Genomic DNA, 22,882 nt, shown 5'->3' with positions numbered 1-22,882 from the left:
GCGTATATCAACTCAGTGTGCAAACAGACTTGGCTGTCTACTTGCGTTTTTCTGATTGTGGAATCATCGTTCCTATAGTTCGACGTGACCCCTCCCTACAATCGAGCCGACCCTGCTTTACGCTCAACGATGGCCCCTATCTGCATCCAGCTGAGGATGTGCCACTTGTTGGACTCGCTTGTCAGTTTCCCAACGACGCTTTAAATTTTTCCAGTAAGTGTTTTTATGCTACCATGTTTCAAAAGTGCCAAGATCTCCTCCGGCTACTCAAAGGCGAAAGTTTTGGCTCTTCTTGGGTGGTATTATGAGTCCAAAAATAATTTAGACAATGTAGATCTGAGTGAGCTTGTTTCTGGTGACTTTCGGACTTTTCGGTGGTTTTTACCTGAGCGCCACAATTATTTACATTTACACACGAGGATTAGCCCTAAGTCAGTAAGCTCAACTCCAGTTTGCTGCTTGGCTGTGAACTGTTTATCGCACTTTGAATTTTTTTCCACGGTGTAGTGCAGCATTCGGTTCCTGCAGGACTTGGTGCAGTCCAACCTCTTAATAACATCACCTACCGCGGAAACCAGTGGTAATCTTGGGTAACTTTATAACGAGGTCTAACTTCAAAGAAGTCCCATATCGTTTTATGGAGTCGAATTAGCACACAGGTGCCGTATGACATTAGTCACAGAAGAGGACTGAATAGATAACAACTATTTTATCGACTATTACCTCTCACAACATTCCATAGGTGTGTCATTTGAGTGTCAGATGGTGGGTAGATTGATATCTTTAAATGGAGATTTCATCCTGTAAGTGAAGCCAGTGTATGCTGAAAAGCCGAAAAACACTGTACAACTGTTTCATCCGTACTGAGGATCATCGGCATCGCGAGTCTCATGAAACCCCAGGGAGTCTTGAACTCACGACCACCCGACCGGTAGTTTGAAGACGAGGGGCGACAAACAGTTCACGTTCAGATTACCGGGAGGAAGCTCGCGGATTCGAGATTTCCTGCTTTGCGCAGTGCTGATGATTCCTAATAAGAATGAAACAGCCCTATAGTGTTTCTCGGCTTTTCAGCAAACATTGCTGAAACTTCCATTGAAAATTCCAACCCCCCTCACACTACCAGCGGATTGACATCTCACATGTTGCTGTATTCATAGCCTTCAGAAAACCTGACATCATTCCACCTGCCTTTTGGCTGGCTGACCTTTGGCATATCCAATTCCCCATCGTTGTCATCCTCTGTCAAACTTTCGAGGTTTTCTCAGCCCGGTTTCTGCTACTCCGTTAATCCTAACGAATTTTCGCTCTGTCCCTTGAATCAGAACGACGAAAGTGATTTCAAACGTTAACTTGAATTTTATTGTGCCATTCAATGTATACGAGCGCCCTAATGATGGACCAACTAGTACGCAGCTGTAGCTTTAGATACACGAATGAAAATCATCGTTCTTGTCTGTGTAACGTCCGCGTGGCTTAAGTTTGCTGTTAGTTTAGGTTTTGTTGTGAGTGGGTTATGCTGACTTAGTCAATACCGGAACACCTGTTTGTCTTATCAGTGTTGGTGTACAAACCCGAATTCATTGGTACTAGTGTAATATCTACTGTGGCTAGCGGGTACGCACCATTTTTCCAATGATATCGACAACTACGCAGGAATGTGGCCCTTCTACACATGAACTCTGTGATTGACTAGGATGAACCTAGGCTTTCCACTAGATGTAGTCATCATCACTGTCAGCTGCAATAACCGCGTACTTATCGTACAGTGGTTGTGGCTGCCGAAGTTTCGTTCACCGATGATTGGGGGGTAAGTAGCTGCACATTGCAGGCGAGAGATGATAAATTGGTATATAAATCCAGCACTGTCAGTGGGCTGTCAAGTAAGGGGGGTTGGAAAAGGAGCTATGCATTGAAGTCAATAACTTTGATGCACGAGCGCCATTGAGGGCGCGACTGGGCCATGTCTGCCAATGTCTCTAGCCATTGATGTGGCCCGTATCGGGGTCCCCATCCAGGAAGACGGCAGTGACCAGCGCAGCTGAGTTTGCTGGTAATGGCTTTCATACTTCGCTGCCAAGTCATTGTTTGACCGCCTCTGGCTCTCTTCCACCCTTCACATGGTTGGGCGAAAAGAGCCCTTCGAGGAAGTCGGTCGACTGGCATACGCAGCACGTGGCCAAGCCAGCGCAACCTGTGCAGTGTGATCAGTTCATCTATCGAGGGTGAGTTATTTCTCCCGAATACCATTCGACGTACTTCAGAATTGCTGATCCGGTGTTCCCACCAGATTCGGGCAATGCTCCGAAGACATCGATGGTCAAACACTGAAAGTCTTTTGACGTCCTCGGCGCGCAGCGGCCAGGTTTCTGATCCATATAGTAATATGGAGCGCACCGCAGCATTGTAAACCCGACCCTTGACAGAGAAGCTGGTGTCACGCCTACGCCACAGGTGACGTAGGTTCACAAAAGCTGCTCTGGCCTTCCCAATACGGATGGAAATTTCATCTTTCGCGAGACCACCGGGACTGATGTAGCTGCCCAGGTAAACACATTTGTCTACTATTTCAATCGGTTCATCCGCAAGCATGAGGCTAGGGTTCGAGCTCACCCAGTCTTGCAGTAGCACTTTACGCTTTGCAGGTGTGTAGTAGTAGATGTAGTCAAACGAGTAACTTTGAAGCAGTCAATACGAACAATTAGTGAAACATTTAAAAGGCACAGCTGATTTGACGACAACGCGATAACAATATGGTTCACTGAAGAAAACGACAGATACCGAAGAGAAGTGACGACTGAGCGAAGGATGTGTGAAAACTTCCCAAAGGCAATGTCGTCTGCATGGTCAGTAATGGTATACCGTGAGCGTAGTTATCATACGAACGAATCAACTATTCTGATGGAGCGACAACTACGTCTGACCGATCTCGTTGACTGCATTTTCATATGTTTGTAGTACTCTGTATTTGTTGTTTGCATCCTAGTGACACGTTACTTAAGTCTATTGGGAGTCGTGCATTGAAACATCGCAAACGTTCATATGTAGGCAGCCCTTTCTCACTACCCGAATGTATCAGTGGTTACACATGGTCAGCAGATTTCTGCTAGAATCACACTGCCGCATGCCCTACGTTTAGCAAATTGCCCTGGTCGGTTGTGGACGCCTCGTCAGCGATCGATGAGACGTTAGAGGTGTGTCGTAGCTTAGTGGCACATCGGTATGTTTTTTTCTGCATACCTCTTATTGATGAGAGGGTTGCCCCCGACTATGCTTGGTCATTTAGACAATTGGCTTCCTTGGCCGGCTTGTTGGCTCGTTCTCCGACTAGTGGGCGTCGAGATGAACTATAAAGTTGACCTCTGCAACTCGCGTTCGGTCGCCTTAGTCCTGTCGGTCGTATGGTTCCCACAGTTGTCTCGTTCACCTTTCACTCGCTTCACTTCGAGCTGTCAGGTTGAGTTCTGTATTCGCTGTGGTGGCTTCACGTCGGTTCTAAGTGCGTCCCTGTCCCCCCGTTTTCATGTACCAGACCATCACACGTCACATCGATTGGTGCTGAAATGTGTAAGTGAATTGTCGTGCTTAGTGAACAGGACAGCATGTCATACTTGCATATGTTGGAGGCGAAGTTAAATCGTTCTATGAATTTAGAATTCGATTTTCGCTCTGTTAGCTGTGAATGTTCGTTCTTGAGATCGGCGTCTTAGAAAAATGTTATCGATGGGTTTTAGCCGATCAGTTTACGAATCGCTGTTCGTCAGTATGCAAGAAGCAGGAATAAATGACTTGCGTAGGCCATTCTGAAATGTGCTTGCCTCCATCATGTACATTAGCCATCCCAGTTTTCAGAATGCTCTAGGTCATGGATGCTCCGCTAGCAGTTGCCACTTTTTAAAATTTCAGCCTGGCAGCTATAAACTATGTAGGAAGAATAACTCGGTTTCACTCAATTGGACTGCAAGACGTGCAAGTTGGAGTAGATGCGACCAGAAGACAGTATTCAATATCAGTATTCTTGTATGTTCTTTTGACAGTTGGTGTAGCTGTGCATCTCATATAATGGGCGCCCAATCGCTGTACCACCCACCAGTGTGTATTGGAACGCATTGTGATTGAAATAAGCGTATAGAAGGAAATGAGAATGCCGCAGTTGTGTTTATACTGGAAGTCACTGAATTCTCTGGAAGATCACCATAAATTCTCCGTGTTCGGACTAAGGTCCCCGAGCAGAACGCTTGATTCAGGCTGGTAGATTTTCTGACATGAACATGGCCTCTAGCCAGCACGAGTAAACTTGTTCGTTAAGATGTGAACTTACTTCCGGAAGATCCACCGTTCGAATGCAACTCCGGCGTCCCGATTTCTGCTGTCTAGTTTTGAGCAACCTGGTAACCTGCTTTCTTCGAGTATCATGGCAGCTAGGGCCGAAAGGGTGTTACAACTGAACATTTATCACTATTTACCGTGGTCTCCAGCTGGTTCACTGTAGATCTTCACCGTGACATTCGGACATTACAGGCGGATATCGGATTGGCTGATCTGTCGCTGACCAGCTATTTTGTGCAACGGGGTTTGGTAGACAAACTTTCCCACCCGGACGTCATCAGTTAATTTTGATCCCAGCTAATTTTGTGAATAATGCATTCGTGTTCGTACATAAAATGCTGTCAGTTTTACATCCCCTGCAACTTAGTTTGTTCCATGGAGTAATGGGAATCAATTTTCTCACGCTCTCTCACTTTGCACGTTGATTATTCCCCTTACACAGGGGTGATGGTTTCCCCTGATTCTTTCTCTAGATTTTTTTTTAATAATTCTTATTCGTTATTCCGAAAAACACTTACTTGCACTGCTTCTTTGTCTGTTTACGTGAGAGATGTTTTACTTCCTGCCCACCTAACAAAACACCCAGCTGAAGTTCTCGTCCTCCTTCTTTTCCACCTCAGTCCCTGCGCTCTTTAGAGTGAGTGTGTGCGGTCTTGAGGGTCATGTTACTCCTGAACTGGTCAGCTGGTTCTGCTTTGCCTTGAATATTTGTGAATCTGATGAATTATCGCTTCCGGGAAAGAACTCCCGTCCCGTTGAACATGAATACGGGTTTCCATGGGGTGAGTCCATGTATGTATGTAAACGCTTTCAGATTTGTCTTCATTTTGATTGATTTTTTGTCAACTTCACTGTTATCCTTTTCCGCAAGGTGACGGTAATTAGGGTTACGAGTTTCATGGCTAAGGCTGAACACACGCACTTAGTGTGTGTGTGTGTGTGTGTGTGTGTGTGATTTCAGTATATAGTGAGCTGCTGTTTGTGAATCACAACTGCTTTCGTCAGCTTTTGTTGGAGATGCTTCAATTAGAAATGGTCGTCTATCCTTTGTTTTATCCGTTGGGACCACAAGGTACTTTGTATCCACACATACCCACAAAACTTATCAAGGCTTCTAATATTTTGCATAAATCGGTTTATAATAGCTGGCAGTAGAACATAGTTGCCGCCTCCGGAATTCCTGAAGTGCACAAAAATGTGACTAACAAATGAAGCCCAGTCACAGCCTACCGTGCATTTGAGTACAACTTTCTTCCTGTTGTAGAATGAACATACTACTGATATTATCGTTTTCCTTGTACCGTTTCACATTTACATCGCGAGACCACCGGGGACTGAGGTTGCGATGTTGAGAGCTACTGTGCGTCAAGCACTTTGTGGTTGTCTATGTTTTCGAGTGACAGTCATGTTGAGTTATTGTTTGCACCTGACCGGCCTCAATCAACCGCAGCTTTCCATGTACTAGTATTGCAAACTATTCTTATCGCATATTTTAGGCTTAAAAGTGTCCACTTTTTGTCCGTTCGGATTGGTCTTTACTGTTTGGTACAGAGACGTATTCGGTTGTGTTTGCGGTCTCAACATTTTTTGACTTTTCTTTAGTGTCTCGCTAAGAGAGCCACATTCCCATGTGGTCAGCCTTTTCGTTTTCTTCCAGTGCTCCACTAATATGTATCTGTCTTATAGGTTGGATGGTAAACTTTCAGTTCTAGATTTTGGATAGTTCAGGGCACCTCCATGTTCCCCAGCCTTTCGAATAGGCCTAACTAAACCTTTAGTAGCCATCGTGTTTGTCAGTTGTACTTTGTGGTATTTGTCTGAAGAAATCAACCCAGTGTGACCTCTAATTGAGGTATTTTAACTCCTAATCTCACCCCTCATGTTACCTGGTCGATTCAACGGACCAGCATTATCTGGGTTATTCTAAGCATACCTAACAAGAACCTTGTCGTTGATTTTCAGTCACCACCTGTTTAAACCAAGGGTCGTCTAGCTCGGTTTCTGAACCCATCTCCGCTGCCTCCAGCCTATTTCTCCCCATTCCAAAGTCAGTGTTACCAGCCGAGCGGGTCAGTCGTAGCTCCACCTGCGAATCATTTTGTTCTTCAAGTCGGCTTATCACTGACGAATTTCAGCACACTGTTTTCGGAGATCCAGCAAGTTGGCTCACGATCCGACGATTTTTAAATGGGACCCATCAACTGCTCATGAAGACGAGTATACAGGTCAGTAGGCTACATACCATCCACAATTGCTCCACTACCTGAATCATGTTCATTGTTGTTGTCACTTGACTACTTTCCGCATTTCAGCTGTTGACTTACAAATGACGCGCAAAGTAAAGGGCGAAAAATAATGTGCACGCTTTCCGATCTGTTAGACAAACTCATTTGCTCATGTGCTTCTCGAGTGATCATGAAATGTTAGCAGGTCAATTGCTAAGTCCTTTTTATGTATTCAGAGAAGCAAAGTAAAGTTATAACCGAATTTCGTGCAGACGGAACCAGAACCATTCCCTAGCCAATACGTCGGTTTAACCAGAAATGGTCGTTATCACTGTCATAACTGTTACTATTGTTCTAATAAGTAGTTTGGTACGGAAAGCTTTCTGTCCATCAGTGGCTCGCACTCAGTTAGGCCTGTGTTTTTCACATTGAGTATCTTTAAAAACACAATAGGGGTTTAGGAGTTCTATAAGAGTCACTTCAGCTACCCACGGTAAGCCTTATCGGGAGCAGGGAGTTTACAAAGACCATGAGTGCATTTTGGGGTTGACTGTATCACATGTATGCGGAAGTCAGCTGAGGAAAGTTCACTGGTGTGTATGTGGTATTCGCTTATAACTGGTATGCTTACCTAAGGCGAGCTATGCAGCGTCAAAACACTCAACATGGTTATCCCGGTCATTTTGTAATATCTTTTGTCTGTTGAAGCGTCACAATGTGGGCAAAGACTACCGTTGTGGATCATCATCGTATTTTTCGCCTACGTTCGGTATGTTTGGCGTGCATTCACTTGGCCAATGTAGACTGGATCGTACTCGCAGCAGTCGAGTTCGTCTATACAATACATGGTGCCCTCTATGGCTATTTGATGTTTTCAGTTGTGGTATTAACTGCGTACTGATGTCGTATAAACTAACAATTTCACGTGTATCTTCGGATGCCGTTACTGTTTAGGGGCTACATTCTGTTATGGTGATCCTTGCGAAATCGTTATCCTTTATTGCCTACTGATCTTTCTTCCACTTCCTCTGAGTCGGAGCACTGCTAAGTTGTCCATTTAGCCTGATTTTCTAGCTCCATATCCGGGAGGTGAAACGTGAAGAAATGTGGGTAGCCTTGAGTATCCTGTCAGTTCTCAGTTCAAAAGAATCATTGGGTCATGACAGGGTTGTATTTGCAGTAAAAGGAACACTCGTACCACTCTGTTGAAGAGTTTCAAAAACAATGAATCTTCCTGTTCTGTTATCCAGATCGTAAAATTTTCGCATTGACACCCTATCCGAGTTTGAGGTTGCTCACTAGTTAAGCCGCGAATTTAATGACTTGGTTCGAACCCATCCCTTGCATATCGACTGTTCTGGTCCAGGATTGAGAAACCTGGCAGTATCCGATCTTCCTTTGCAAAGCGTGGCAACCGGGCACCGAAATGGTGTTACAGCTAAACGACTGTTATTTGTGACTCCGGGTGATAACTCTGCTACATTTTGTAAAGTGTGGGAGCCCACTGCGATTGGTCATCCTAATGGCATGATTTGTCTGACCATGGGCATATTCACAAGGCGCCTTCGGTGCTTTTCTTCATCTTGTTATTGTTATTCAGCATATAGCTTACCACAGACCAAGAACAACCAACTCGCAAATAATTATAATAAGATAGAAAATTCTAGGCTGACAGTGTTTCGCTATTATCGACCAAGTGGTTAGAACGCGAATTTACTGACCGGAAGGTCCGTGGTTCGAACCCGACCTCTGCCTCTCGACTTCCCATGTCTAGGCTTGGGCGACCTGGCAGTATCCCAGCCCTCGTATCTCCTTCGTGTGGCGCAGCAACTAGACACCGAAAGGTTGCTACAGCTCAGCGATTTTTTTATCATCGAAAGTCAATGGGTCCAGTTTATCTGTAAACTCAAAGTAACCCATAATATTGAACCTATCACTTCCAAATGTTTGAAATGATTTGACCGATTTAATTGTCTGCACCACGTTGATCCCATGACTATAGTTGGAGGTACCTAAAGTCCGTTGGGACATCTCTTACGAGACAATCATTTCGAAAGGTGAAACGTATTTCTACCTTTTTGGGAGGGTTTCTCCCTCGTGGTATTGTTGTCCCTCGCAAAAAAATCGCGTACCTAAACCTTTATATCCGTGATACAGGTATAATTAATGATACAAACCAATGATGTCCGATCTTATCTTTCAGATTTCAATGATGCCGTCAAAGTTGGTTGTCAGTGCAAATCCTGTAACACATCAAGTGCCGGGCAAAATCCTACACCAAGGTTTTCGTTCAACGTTCTTTGATCCCGTCTCAACAACGGTTAGCTTATCTGAGTTATTGTTGAATAACTCAAAGCCTGATGATCTACCAACACCGACTTATCCTGACTCATTTGATTCTCTGGGTCTTGTGTCATCCAGTCGATCCTGGCTCGATGCTACATCAGCACTACCTTCCATCACTCCACCTGGTGTTCCCCCGAAAAAGTGCGGCGCTTGGGTTCTCTGTTTGAGGAATGTATGTCTGAAGGTCGATAAACAACTCCTTTTCTCAGGAACTCTGCTTGTCAATGTGGATTTTAAGCTGCGGTTTCCTCAAGGTCAGCTAGTACATAGCTCCGTCACAGTGGCATCATCGTTAGATGCATGTGTCCATGCTCAGCTGAACTGTGATGATTTTGGCCCACATGATTTGGAGATGCCTTCCGTGCTGCATTTATTCCAACTGGGGACGAGTATTAAGTTTCTTGTTTTTAGTTGGAAACTTATGATCCCAAAGGTGAGTGGTCTTATTGCTCCAGTATGTTGTTGCTAATGTAACTTTACATCCAGGGCTGCGGGTTTTTTTAGGGATAGTTGGGAAACGCTTTTACAACCTTGGAGCTGAAGATCAGGCTCGTGAGGTAGTTTGGTGAATGGTCCCTGTCAGCACAAGACCTTAAGGTTTTTGTACGTAAGATTTTAAACCACTTAGGATACCCTTCGTTGTAAATTGCATTGGCCTCCCCGGGCTCTACATGGTTAACTAACCAAAATAACCGAACAGAAAAAATTGAATAGTCCCATCATGTCCAGACCCCTTTAAGTGCTATCCAACTGATCGGACTATGTGCTTTCTTGCTCTGTGTGTTCCAACACACAGAGCTTGACCTCACAGTTGGATTCGCTGTTTCGGTGCTGTCCGTATTTCCTGAACTAATTCCCACTCTGAGTATTGAAGCATATTCCGAAGTGAAGTGGAACGGTTAGTAGAAGGTAGCCTTACTAACTTTGTGTTAAGAGGCCGCAGTGACTTTTTAAGACTGTTAGCCAGTCATCCTGTTGTGCTCCCAACAGCTTCATTGTGTAACACTCGTCCGATATTTAAATTGGTTTGCTAAAACACTGCATTGTGTCGTTATACTGTGCTTGCCAGTATGCGGCGATACCTTGGCAGTAGTACTTTCGTTATGAGACCACAGCTCGTTTATTGGACGTGTCTAATCTTGCGTTTCTGCGTGCTATTTTTTCACTATCTATTTAAAGCGTTATAATACGCTACCCGAACTTCGTTGCAACTTGTGTTTTGTATACCACAAGTCACTCTACGAATGCGCCAAGCATTCCTTCAGTCTGGCTTGAAGTGTCACTCCTGTCAGGTCTAGTACTATAAATTCCAAAGTGACCATAGACAACAGTTCACAGCAGTCTAATACGTACATTGTATGAGTGCATCAAGAAATTTCAGGCGAGACCATACGCAGTTACCTACCGTTTTTTTAGCAGACAAAACTTGGAAAGTATCAGGTTCTCACTCCTGTCAGGTCTAGTACTATAAATTCCAAAGTGACCATAGACAACAGTTCACAGCAGTCTAATACGTACATTGTATGAGTGCATCAAGAAATTTCAGGCGAGACCATACGCAGTTACCGTTTGTTTTTTTAGCAGACAAAACTTGGAAAGTATCAGGTTCTCAAAAATCACTTTTCCATTGAGCCCCGTCTTGAGTGTAGTTCGAAATTGCATGCGGTGAGACATGAAATGTCAGCGCCTAACGCGAAACGGTATGCTTTAGGCTCTTCGTGCTTCCCTAGTTGGAGGCCGTGTGGTTCTCTTTGCGTGTGGCCGCAAGCCTTGGAGAACCTGTCATGTGATCGAGTCCAGTGGCGGATTTACCGTCACTTTGTAGACGGGCTGTCTACTTTCAGTTGCTCTGCTGTTGTGCCCCTTTCTTGTGGTTTGTGGGGTCCGCAACTAATGGTTTAATATTTCCACTGATAGCGTTTTGATCTGATAGGATGCTAGGACGTTTTTATATCACTGCTTTTCGAAGATTTGTGCGCTTAATTTTTGGTCGTCTTATCTAGATACGTTGGAATTGTCTGCACTGAGTTCCCACTTCTTCTTCGCTTCAATAGCATCTACTTAGTAATACTGACCTCCACATACCGGCGTTTTTGTCACATCTCAGCTGAAACTCTTATCTGAATGGTGGTCCAACAATCGCGTCCAACCAACGTCCAACGCTTCCTGTTTTCGAGATCTTTCAATTACGCGGACTGCGCTGTCGTCTGGATGCGCTCGGCGGCCTTTTGTTTCCTCCTATCGCGATGACCATGTAGCATACTGGAAAGGTCCACATGACCCAGTTCCACATGCACCTCAAACTTCAGTATCAGGAGTGCGGCATCTATGCTTATCTCCACAACTCATTGTGACAACAAATGTGCCCCCTGTCTCACTTCTGTTCCACTTTACTATACCGACAGCCATCGGGCGCCTGAAATTGCCTCCAAGCAGTGGATGCACCACAACGGTCTACTGGCTTTTAAATCAGCTCGTATTGTCCTTGCGTTTACGGCAAGACGAGTTTATCGTGGATTTCCAAATTGGAAGTGCTTGTGCCCAATTTCGAGGTCAAGACAAGTAAGTGTTTCGCTGTTTTTCTGCACCCATTCTGCTTTGGAACTGTCCATTATTTCGGTTATGCATCCTGCCGCTAAATCTTTTTTCTTTATCCTCTCTCCCGGCTAGCGCCTACATGCCCCTCTTTTCTACGATGGAGTCATCACTTCGGCCTTTGGTCGACGGTGAACTACCTACCGGTCTAGACTCTCCCGACGTCCCTTTGATACCTGAGTCCTCGACAAAATCTCCACCCAGTCAGTTCGCTGATTCTGAATCAGAGGAAAGTGGTTTTGGTACTCGTCACCTAACCTTTCTGACCAAATCGTCTTTCGGTGCGCAACACTGCTGTTACGATTCGTTGTCGCAGCTTGCCAGTGGGAAAGAGACCAGCTTAGTTCATCTGCACTTCTGTCGATCATCCTTGCCTCCTTATCAGCATCGTCATGAGTTCTGCACTAGCACTTTGCCCAGCAGTCCTGTTCAGTTCGTGGACACACTAATATTAAACGTACAACCCGTTGACTTAGTTCTGTATACGGACATGATAGACGAAATAGTCCGCTTCTACGCTAATCTCTATCCTGGCGCCGATGCATCTATGGAGCCAACTGATCACTCTCCCGGTGCCGAACCGGAGGAGCCGGCCGCGGCCGTGGATATTCACGTACCAACAACCACATTTCGTTCCTACATACTAATCAAGTCTTTCAGAATTTTTCTACCGCTTTCCAAGGTTAGTATTATGGCTTTTCTGGACTTATGTCTTCTTTGCGTTTTCACTCCGTCAGTCGCATTGACTAGAGGTTTGGAGACCCGTTGACAGCATCAATGCGCTTCCGTCGGCGCCATATTCAGTCAGTGTTCGAAAACCCAAACCATCATCACTCCCGTCCGGAGACTGCTCTCTATTCACGTAGCTGAGTCGGTTGGTGCGCACAGACGTTTTCTATCCAGAAGAGCTAGACTGACGCCCTTCAGTGGAATGATGAGGCGAGCTTTCAGAGCTGTTCGCTTTGCTTTTGGTGTCATACTATTGTTGTAGTTTAGAAAGTTGTGATCAGTCATCCTCCATAAACATGGTAAGCAAGATAGGAAGTGCGAAAATCATTCTGGATTTAGGAGATGCGTGTTAACTGGAGGCTGTTGCGTTTTGTGATCACCGAAGTTTACATACAATTTCAGAAATGGATCGCTTTGGGGAACGTTGTAGAGGCAAGTGCTTGAGTTCTACAACAGGATTGAAATGTTCTAAACGTGACCAAAAGCGAAGCTGCGAACAGCATGTCCAAAGATGGAATAAGCTGATCCCGATGAACGTGATCTGTGATGGTGCAGGCAAAACACTAGAAGCACCTCTCGATATGAGAGACATTTCGCAATTTATTAGTCATAAAGGGTGTAGCATTGACTGGAATTGAGTGGAGTATGAGACTAAATGTGACAGATTACGGCGAACTTGAAATTTACGTAGAAGAATAATCTGAGCGAGCTTGAAGTATTTGCTACTTCGACACCGCAGACCAACATTTCTAGACGCACAAATAACGAGGAGTTTGACATGAGCGAACCGCCTAAGGTTGTTGATGAACGTAGGTGCAAGAAATAATTTTGACAAGTCAGCAGTGTAGTTGATTCGATCGAACGGCGAACCTTCGGTGGAAGTCAGCGAAAAGATAGATACCTACAGGGTTTTGTACAGGTTGGACGTTTTCACACACAACTTAGCCTTCAATAATGCTTCCGGAGCCAGTGTTCGGTGCTGTGGCCGTTTGTGTTCGCATAGTTGATGAGACAATGTATCCCGAAGAGTAGGGCGAAGAATCACGAAGTGTGGCTTTGTCTGTGGGGGTGCGAGTGTGGGTGTAGCAGGAAAAGAGTGAGGTAATGTAGGTCGTTGTGGACCTTCTCTACCCATCTGAATCTCCAACACAACATTGCCAGGGTGCTGTTAAGTAGAGCGCCCGCCGTTCCAGCCCTCCCTGATTGGGGTGTAGACCGTCCATGTGGAGCTTTGTGAGGTGATCCGCATATAATGAAGGTATGTTTTCAATGCATAGGTGCCACCAGCTGATAGAAAGCACGAGATCCGAGATACCGCCAGGTTAATCAAGCGTAGACGTGTGTGTGTGTGGAAGCAGGAAGCACGAGGGATAGGATACTGCCAGGTTGTCCAAGCATAAACAGGGGATGTCGAGAGGCGGAGTTCGGGTTCGAACAACGGACCTTCCGGTCAGTAAGTTCGTGCTCTAACGACTTGAGCCATCTCGCCCCGGTGTATGTGGAGGGTCAATGCATCTTTGCTAATTCTTTTTGCTGTCGCTACTGCAGAGCGGCCTTCAATCCTTCTCATTTTACTTTAACTCAGTTAGGTTTATATAAATACGCAACGGTTTTTCGTTGTTCCAGCTTAAAAAATAACGGATAATTTTTCGAAGGGCTTTAAAATTAGACCAATCATCTGCTGAATAGTGTCAATTGATTCAGTCATCTTGGATCAATCCTGCTTACCGTGTGTATGTATGTCGTATGTGGTTCGAAAATTTCGGCAACCTGTCCCGTTTTTTTCTATATTTATTTTCATAGGATCTTACTCCCCAAATAAGTACCGAAGCTCCTCTGGCAAATGCAGTTGTGCTAGGATGTGAAATGATTGAAATTCAGCCCCTGGTTTGCAATAAGCTTGAACGTCCTTCCGGGAAGCTCGCTTCCAGCCAATATCCCCCATCATCTCTGGCCGAACACGAAGACCCACAGCAAGTCATCGTTGTAGCTCGTGGTCTGTGTTGTTGGGCATCCGAATTTTACTCTCTTCTCTTGCCCGACACTTTTGGTCACCAAAAACACGTCTTAGCTGAACAGCAGAATCCCGCTCAGTATTGGAACCAAGGCATTCTTCGTACTAGTTGGTAAGTCGTCTTTAAGTTTTATGTTTTGTATTTCTGCAGGAACTGTTTTCTCAAGTGCAACAATGTGCGACTTCCTGGCCTGATCTAACGCGTACTCCAGTCGATTTTATATCACCCTTCCTATTTCAGTGTGTGAATTGCATGAGACCTGCTCAACTGGGAGCTGTACTCCAACTAAATGCTACTGTCCTATTGTTCGGTTTGATTGTTTATTTTTTTAATAAGCAGACCAGTATTTTGAATATAATTGCATAGAAGGCATTCGTAGACTGTGATCTGATTGGTCTGTGACACCTACAATGCTATCTTTAGCTCCCATGGGGAATTCATGGTTGACTGGCAGTTTCTATCCGTTTCGGATGCCATTCAGTCCGGTGTTGATGCCAGTCCGAAATATGATCCTTGTAGAGATTGGAAGAATAACATGGTGCTCTAAGCCATGGTTTCATATCAGTGCTTTGCATGACTTCATTTTCGGTCGTAATTCAGCTATTGTTCAGGCTTCAGTTAATTGTCATAATAGCAATTTGGATAATTGAGCCCGCGTTTTTCAACATATTCTTCTGACTAATTGCGTGTCTTTTTTGTTTTTTTTTTGTAGGAACTGTACGCCCTCTCCGGCCGCAGCTTCTCCGCTTGTCCGGCCTTTCACTCTCACAGCCTCGTTCGCCCCGGCGTCGCGTCACACGAATAATACTGTGAGTTTGCAGATAAAGATTGAGTGAAAGCTTTCATATTTTTGGGACTCTGTAGTTTTCTCCATCACATGACGCCTGTGATTGATTGTAAGGTTCTCCGTGCTGCTCATCCTCATTGCCCTCTTAAATTATTTCATGTTGTGTTGCACGTCATCGGCTACCTGAGTTCACTACCACTGAGAGGAGATAACCCTCTAGCGAAGTAGTCTACTAGGGAACACCAACTAAGCAGTTACAAGCTAGAGGACAGGGATGTAAACTTCTCATATGCACACAGTTTTTAAAGTCTAAACATTCTCACGAGTCTTCTTGAATCTTTGCGAATGTTCATTGATTATTACAAAACTGTAAACGAACACCGCAAAGCAGTTCCACAAGTTTCGTAATAAACTTCCATCAGACGTGGGCGGGGTTTCGACATGACAGACTACTCACATGCTCCAGTGAATTGCATGAGACCTGCTCAACTGGGAGCTGTACTCCAACTAAATGCTACTGTCCTATTGTTCGGTTTGATTGTTTATTTTTTTAATAAGCAGACCAGTATTTTGAATATAATTGCATAGAAGGCATTCGTAGACTGTGATCTGATTGGTCTGTGACACCTACAATGCTATCTTTAGCTCCCATGGGGAATTCATGGTTGACTGGCAGTTTCTATCCGTTTCGGATGCCATTCAGTCCGGTGTTGATGCCAGTCCGAAATATGATCCTTGTAGAGATTGGAAGAATAACATGGTGCTCTAAGCCATGGTTTCATATCAGTGCTTTGCATGACTTCATTTTCGGTCGTAATTCAGCTATTGTTCAGGCTTCAGTTAATTGTCATAATAGCAATTTGGATAATTGAGCCCGCGTTTTTCAACATATTCTTCTGACTAATTGCGTGTCTTTTTTGTTTTTTTGTAGGAACTGTACGCCCTCTCCGGCCGCAGCTTCTCCGCTTGTCCGGCCTTTCACTCTCACAGCCTCGTTCGCCCCGGCGTCGCGTCACACGAATAATACTGTGAGTTTGCAGATAAAGATTGAGTGAAAGCTTTCATATTTTTGGGACTCTGTAGTTTTCTCCATCACATGACGCCTGTGATTGATTGTAAGGTTCTCCGTGCTGCTCATCCTCATTGCCCTCTTAAATTATTTCATGTTGTGTTGCACGTCATCGGCTACCTGAGTTCACTACCACTGAGAGGAGATAACCCTCTAGCGAAGTAGTCTACTAGGGAACACCAACTAAGCAGTTACAAGCTAGAGGACAGGGATGTAAACTTCTCATATGCACACAGTTTTTAAAGTCTAAACATTCTCACGAGTCTTCTTGAATCTTTGCGAATGTTCATTGATTATTACAAAACTGTAAACGAACACCGCAAAGCAGTTCCACAAGTTTCGTAATAAACTTCCATCAGACGTGGGCGGGGTTTCGACATGACAGACTACTCACATGCTCCAGCAGTAGTGTACGCGGTTACACCACTACCAGTCATCCAAACACACACAATTCTGTTGTAGTATATCTTGGTATTGTGGAGGCAAACACATGATGGTTTAGACTTTCACTGAAAACGTTCAACCATTTGGGTGACGGATGTTTTAAGGGAGCGTGAAAGTCGCTTGCTGTCGAATTGCTATTGTTTCCCTGAATTTGGTCGTAATTTCGTCCTGTAGGTGAAGCCAGTGCATGCTGAAAAGCCGAGAAGTGTTTCTCGGCTGGCTTCACTTATCAGGTGACTTCTCAGTCACAAATCTCGCCACACTACCAATAATCTCTCTACATTCCCTCCATCGAAGAGTCCCCGTTTAAGCTAACTGCTCTCGACAAGCGACTGAACCGAATCTCGGATTTGTATCGCATAGTCATAAAGATTGGGAATCTGAAAGTACCATCCATCTATTAAAGGACCCTTTTGGGCAAACATGTCCATCTCGACAAGTGACGTCGACAGGCAGTAAAGATGGTCTAGGCCATTACGAATGAATGGCTTACAACACGAAGGAAACTGCCATTATTGGCGAATACTTCCGACTATTCTGGTCGCCGCTGTCCACACTCAAGTGATCACAGAATACAAGTTAAGCTGAAGGGGTAGACTGGATGTCTTTTTAAACCCATCTATCCCGCCTATCTTGCACAGTGTACAACGTAGTGGTACTAGCTAGATTGGATTAGTGGAACCGAGCAGATTTCTACAGGCAAAAGTGTGAAGATACTCCCTAGAAAATATAAGTCCATTTGTTCTCTATATATAATTTTCAGCTCAGTGTAGAGTGCTGAAGTATTCCCGGTGGACTAGGTGTACTGCTCTCAATATTCAGAAATGGTGTTTTAAGGTGTGTGAAAACTACCTCTGTCAACCCGACTAATATCACTGTCGAACTCCTTCCAACACCACGACACCCTTTTCCGGCATATCCGTTTAATTCTGTGATATATCCACTGGGACGTTTATAAAGGGATACGTTGATCGTCATTGAAGTTCACCACATGTTTTGATTTCAGCCTGTTGTGGATCTGTAGATAGCCTCTTACTTTTTTCTTGCTTTTACAGGTGAGAACATATGGCAGTGCTACTGAAGTGGCCATCCCCGATAACCTTGTCATCTTCGCTGATTTTACGGTACTCGAAGCCTTGTTGGCCAATACTCAATCAAGGAAACAGTCGGAACCTTCTGGTCCCATTCAGGAAACGAAGGACGACTGGGTTTGCTCACCGCAGGTCACCATTCCGAACGATTCTATTGACACCGCACTCAGCCGTTTTCTATTCACTCTGCGGCACTTTCGGCTCATCGTGTGGAGGAGCGACTCGGTTAGGAAGTGCACAGCCCAGCTGGTTTGCGACGCGGACCATACTCATATGGCCGTCCATTTTAAGTCGACCTACATGCTGGACCAACTTAACTTTGGTGTTCATGACGTACAGGTATGTTGAGAAAGCTACATTTGCTTTTGGTGATTGCAGGACGTCGGCGTGCGTAGATTTAGTACAGTGTTTCGTACACCGTGGAGCGCGGTCGAAAACGCTGATCAAAGCTGACCAATTAAGGTTGTCACATTTTTATGGGTACAGCCGTTGTCATGTGGCATTTGTGCATGGTCATTCGTTCTCATCATCAAGTCAGCCGTTGAGTAGTGGGCTTCACCTGCAGCATTCAGTTTTCGCTAGTAGGTTTTTACCGAAGTATCGTCTGTTCTATTTACCACGAGATCTTCAAGAGTACTAATTCAGTTGGATAGCACAATTCAACACTATCTTCCATTCTTTATCCTCTGTCCGCACCTGAAAAGAAATTTAAAAGCTTCATCGCCTCTTAGAGTCACCTGTTGACCGTCTTAGAAAGTTAGTGTGACGATGTTGCGGAATATAGATAGTTCGGATACTCTGCTTGGTTTTCGGTTTGTTCACCTAGTTTGGCAGTTGGATTACAAACGTTGAATCCTCAATGCACGCTGTGCAAGCGGTGTAAGCCACTTATACTTTCGCACTCCGACGCAGTGCTTTGGTGTGTGTGCCCTGAAATCTGTTGGTCGTTTTTGATGGGAATTCGGATAGTTGTGTGTAAGCTTCCAGGTCGTTTCTTCATTGTCACTTCAACCTTAGCATTTACTACTCGAGTCTTACTGTTTACAATGACGGTGAAAGAGGGGTGTTAGCTGTGCGAATGCGCATCCGAGTAAATTTCAACTTAAGTTGTTAAATGTGAGCGTCGGCTGAAAGTACGTTCGTAGGATGTGGTGAGTAATGACTGACATGGAAGGTTTTCTTTAGGGGAATTTTTGAACCCTCGGAAATCGAATACACAGTCTAAACCAATGTACCTTAAGCCAGGACCAGCCCCTGAAGCGAAGCTTCGTTACGGCCTAATCTCGGATTTCTCATTTCATTCCGTTTCTTACTGTTCTGTCAGGTTGATGCGCGTACAGTCACTTCAGAATGTCTGGCTTCAGGAGACTACTGTCCCACCTGGGTCCGATGCCATCCACTGCGATTCAACGGCGGTTCGTACCAACATCGGGACACTTTGGTTCTTCCACCATACATCATGCTGGGTGCATGGCCTTCGTCTTTGTCGAGCACTCCATCAAGTGACCTCTTGCTGCGCACTCAACCCTGTGAACCCGACCCTAGAACTGGCATTTTCAGCCCGTTGGTTTCTGCGCGCATTGAGCGGCCAAAGAAGGCTTTCACGAAAGACCTATCCCAAGTCAGTAACTTTTTCATGGCCTGATCATTGAATGTTCCTTAGTCTGTTCAATGAAGCATCGATATTTGTCTCTTTTCCTTGAATTTCAGGACGGAACAACGGATCAGCGATTTGGTGTATCCGTTATATTTGGACGGATTGTTTGCTTCACCATCAAACCGGAAATTCTGGTTACTTTTACCTGTTTATTTGATATTCGAGACACAAACCAACCTGGTGATTCTGCAACCAGATCAAGTCAGCATCATATGCCAGATGCTATCCATTACGCCACTACTTGGATCAGCCAGCTATCTGTAGACACTGATGTTCTCAATGTGAGTCGACTGTTTTGTTCTGTGAGACCTGTGTTCCGTTTTCGACTTTCCATTATTCCCTAAGTCTGCTTTGGTGGTTTTCAGTGCTATACTAGCTTTAACATTATTAGGATACTCCGATATGCAAACCTTCTCCTGGATCAAGTTTATTCATTGTGAGAATCCTCAGAAAAATTCACCCTCCCCCATAAAACAGCTCATTTATGTTTAAAATTGTTTCGGATTTTCCGATCAACCATTGAAACAGCAATGGACCAACACACCGTACACTCTCCACGTCTTGCTCAGTGCACTGGATCATATTTCCCGAGAAATGAGAGCTGCCAAGCCACTCAGTGAACATCTATTACTTTTAAGTGCATTTCTGTGGTAAAAACCTGCAGGCCTCTAGTGTGTCAAGCTTACATGGCAAGTAAATTAATTGGAAGTACTCTGCCCACATCGTGTCTTCCCCAAATACGTTGCTAACCCCCAAAAACGTAGGCGTCACGCGCTCTAATACAGCTGCAGAGGACAATAACAATGACTGTCGAACAACGCTCAGGTTAGTCTATTGTTAGTGGTAATCCGTTTTGGCTTTAAACCAAATCTCCTAGCCTCATTACTCTAAATAGTAGTTGCTCTTTTCCCTTAATAATGGCGGATTGTTGGTTCAGTGTCGTGTGGTTCGATTCAACGGAAATTTTGCGCACCACATTAGGGGAAAAATGCTGTAGACAAGCGCCTCACTTGAGTCCCATATCATCACCGTTTCGCCTACAAATTCGAATATAACTCCCTTCCTACATGAAGTACACTTCTGACACTCCCGAATTCCGGAGATTAGGTAGTCTACCGTATTATGCATCAAGAAAGGTGTTTCTACAACTGGAACGTCTTTATTGGTCTGCAAGGCATCTTAGGCGTGTTAGCTGCACCAAAACAATGGTGTTGTCCCGGATTAGGCTGTTTGCCATATGTCTCGTAGCTGTTATTGTCGTACGTATGAACTAATGATGGTGTCAAACTAGACACAAGATTCCCCCGACAGTATTCTGTGCTTTGGATCTGACATCTATGATGTTTTTATATATGGACAAAGTTTCAAGCTGCATGCTCCAGATGGTGCTCATGGTAACTAGATGCTTGCCACGGTTGAATATCCTTCACGATGCGTTCCTACGCTCAATTACTGTTTTCTACGCCTATTTTATTCTTTTTAACTGCCAAAAATTGTCATATTTTTGTTGGAAGGGCGTCTTTTAATTGTTTTGGATTATATTGTGTTTGCTTCCTTCATTCTATGGCACAGATCGCCTACGATTTGTAGTTGAGCGACGTGAATTGACCGAACTATCAAGCTCGTTGCTCAGTTTTCCTCTCCCGCTTTTGCTATTTTTCAGATCCTTCTAGAGAAAACCAACTGCAACCAAGCTGGTAATATTGAGTTAAACATCCGCAAAACCCACCTGAACTCGACTTTCACTCCTTCAGAAGGTTTTTCGGACTGCGCGAGGTGGCGCGTTGATCTGAATGGATTGCACCTCAGTTGCTGTTCCTACAACAGACAACAGTCTCCATTAGGCCTGTCCGGATCATCAGCGTCTCTGGCCTCCGAGTGCGTCAACCATCACTTGTCCCTACTTTGGCCAGGCACTAACCTACATTGTGCTGGTGCTGTTCGGGTCGTCTCCTGTATCCACTTAACACCATCGCGTCCTTCCCGATTTATTCTAGAGACTGAATGTCTTTTCACTACTGGAACAGGTGTGAACGTGGACATCCCTATATGCGGCCCTGTGTTCTCCATGATCACCCAGTTGCTAACGGATTTCTCTGCCGTTTTTCCGCTTCCTTCGACATCCAGTCCCTCTCTTTCAAATAAGGACCTTTTTCCGTTTTGTGATCAGTGCGCCGGTATGCAACCATTTCTCTTTCACGATGACTTGCGCAGAGGACTACCGGTGCAAGCTTCCTCTGACGACAGAAATCTTAAGTCTTCAAATCCCGTCCAGCTTGGTCCGCTTCATCCTTGTTGGCCTTGGGTGGTGAACTCAGTCGATCTAGATCAATCTCCACTCTGCCCTCACCCATGGCCCTTGGCTGGTGAGGTTGTCTTTTGTGACAACATGCAGCGCCAATATCATTTCGACGGGCATACATATCCAATCGTACTAAATTGCAACCGTCCCGTAGACCCTCATTGGGTTGGTGTGACGTGGGCTTACTCCGATCCAAGAACTCCCGTGCGCGTACGCGTGCTGCCAGCGCCTTTCGAGTTTCTGGAACACCTGGCGAACGTGCCATATTCTCATGGACTCGAGGTAACACTTTTCCTCTCGATCCTGATATTTGATCACTGTCGTTCCTTACTGATTGACTGATTACTCGGCCGAGTGATATAATCCACTTCACTAGTTTTCGTAGTACTATTGCTTCAGTTTTCATCAATTTGCCCTTTCTGTGTCAATCGTATAATAAAAACTCTTCCCTTTATGCCACTTCCAACGCGGGGTTGCAGGATGAGTCAATTTACCTAGAACACCGAATTCGGATAGCTTAGCCAGTGCGTTTAACGTACGAGGAAAACGTCGGAGCAATGGTGAGTCAGTTGGCTCTAAGAAGCCGATCATCACCTAAGTTCCCCATCTTAAGCCACGTTATTAGACCGTATCTGCTGCGTTACTGAACTCATTGTTTGTTCAGTCTGCTAAAATAACTGATGAAACGGCTGAAATTTTGTGCTACAGGCAGTCTTTTCCGGCATTGTACATCAACTGCGGTCCAGGCCCTTTCTCCTCAGTCGTTTCTTCAAATAAATTCGGGAATTTTTTGTATTCGGAAACGTTCGTTTTTTAGCCGATTGATTGTTCTCCTTGCCCTATTCTCGGACCCGATTCCTTAGTAGCGGTTGTCATTGTATCAGCGAAAAACCATCGTCTTAACCTAGCTATTTTCGACGAGATGCCCCTAAATCCGGCAACTCAGGTGAATGTGGCAATCAAATCTCTGGATCTCCCAAATTCCAATGAAGCAGTACACTTGTCAGCGTGTTAGAGCTCGTAAAAATCTGCCTTTTTTAGAATGTGGCCTGAAGGAAAGCAGAGCTTTCGTGTCTGCTTTACCACTGTTGTCCTATCCAGTAATTTTTTTAACTTTTAAATGCTCTATCTTAGTGGATCCTAATCCACCACGCAGTGGACCGATGCCCATTTCAGTGACCTTTTTGTCATTCTGAGCTATTCGACTCATCCCACAAAGCCTACTGGTTTCATGTCCCCAATTGGTGTTCACCCTAAGAAGTAAAATCAGGTGGACAGTTCTAAAGCAACCAG

At 44.8% G+C, this 22,882-nt stretch overlaps 1 protein-coding gene across 1 annotated transcript in view; it reads left to right on the top strand.

The window, feature by feature from the left end:
• The window catches only part of T265_04515 (hypothetical protein), a gene marked incomplete at both ends in the record, with an annotated part of 64,960 nt that overhangs the window by 21,838 nt on the left and 20,240 nt on the right, over positions 1 to 22,882 (top strand). Inside the window, 16 exons of the mRNA XM_009169270.1 lie at positions 17 to 213; positions 1,770 to 1,810; positions 1,984 to 2,225; positions 2,265 to 2,319; positions 4,916 to 5,111; positions 6,292 to 6,554; positions 8,758 to 9,333; positions 11,008 to 11,462; positions 11,571 to 12,177; positions 14,028 to 14,346; positions 14,952 to 15,048; positions 15,958 to 16,054; positions 17,595 to 17,969; positions 18,955 to 19,251; positions 19,341 to 19,568; positions 20,951 to 21,871. Coding sequence (XP_009167534.1) covers positions 17 to 213; positions 1,770 to 1,810; positions 1,984 to 2,225; positions 2,265 to 2,319; positions 4,916 to 5,111; positions 6,292 to 6,554; positions 8,758 to 9,333; positions 11,008 to 11,462; positions 11,571 to 12,177; positions 14,028 to 14,346; positions 14,952 to 15,048; positions 15,958 to 16,054; positions 17,595 to 17,969; positions 18,955 to 19,251; positions 19,341 to 19,568; positions 20,951 to 21,871 — 4,966 coding nt within the window. The remainder of the gene's footprint in view (positions 1 to 16; positions 214 to 1,769; positions 1,811 to 1,983; positions 2,226 to 2,264; positions 2,320 to 4,915; positions 5,112 to 6,291; positions 6,555 to 8,757; positions 9,334 to 11,007; positions 11,463 to 11,570; positions 12,178 to 14,027; positions 14,347 to 14,951; positions 15,049 to 15,957; positions 16,055 to 17,594; positions 17,970 to 18,954; positions 19,252 to 19,340; positions 19,569 to 20,950; positions 21,872 to 22,882) is intronic.

Source organism: Opisthorchis viverrini, assembly GCF_000715545.1.
Source record: "Opisthorchis viverrini unplaced genomic scaffold opera_v5_74, whole genome shotgun sequence".
NCBI lineage: Eukaryota > Metazoa > Platyhelminthes > Trematoda > Opisthorchiida > Opisthorchiidae > Opisthorchis > Opisthorchis viverrini.
This window is presented reverse-complemented; position numbering and strand designations above follow the sequence as displayed.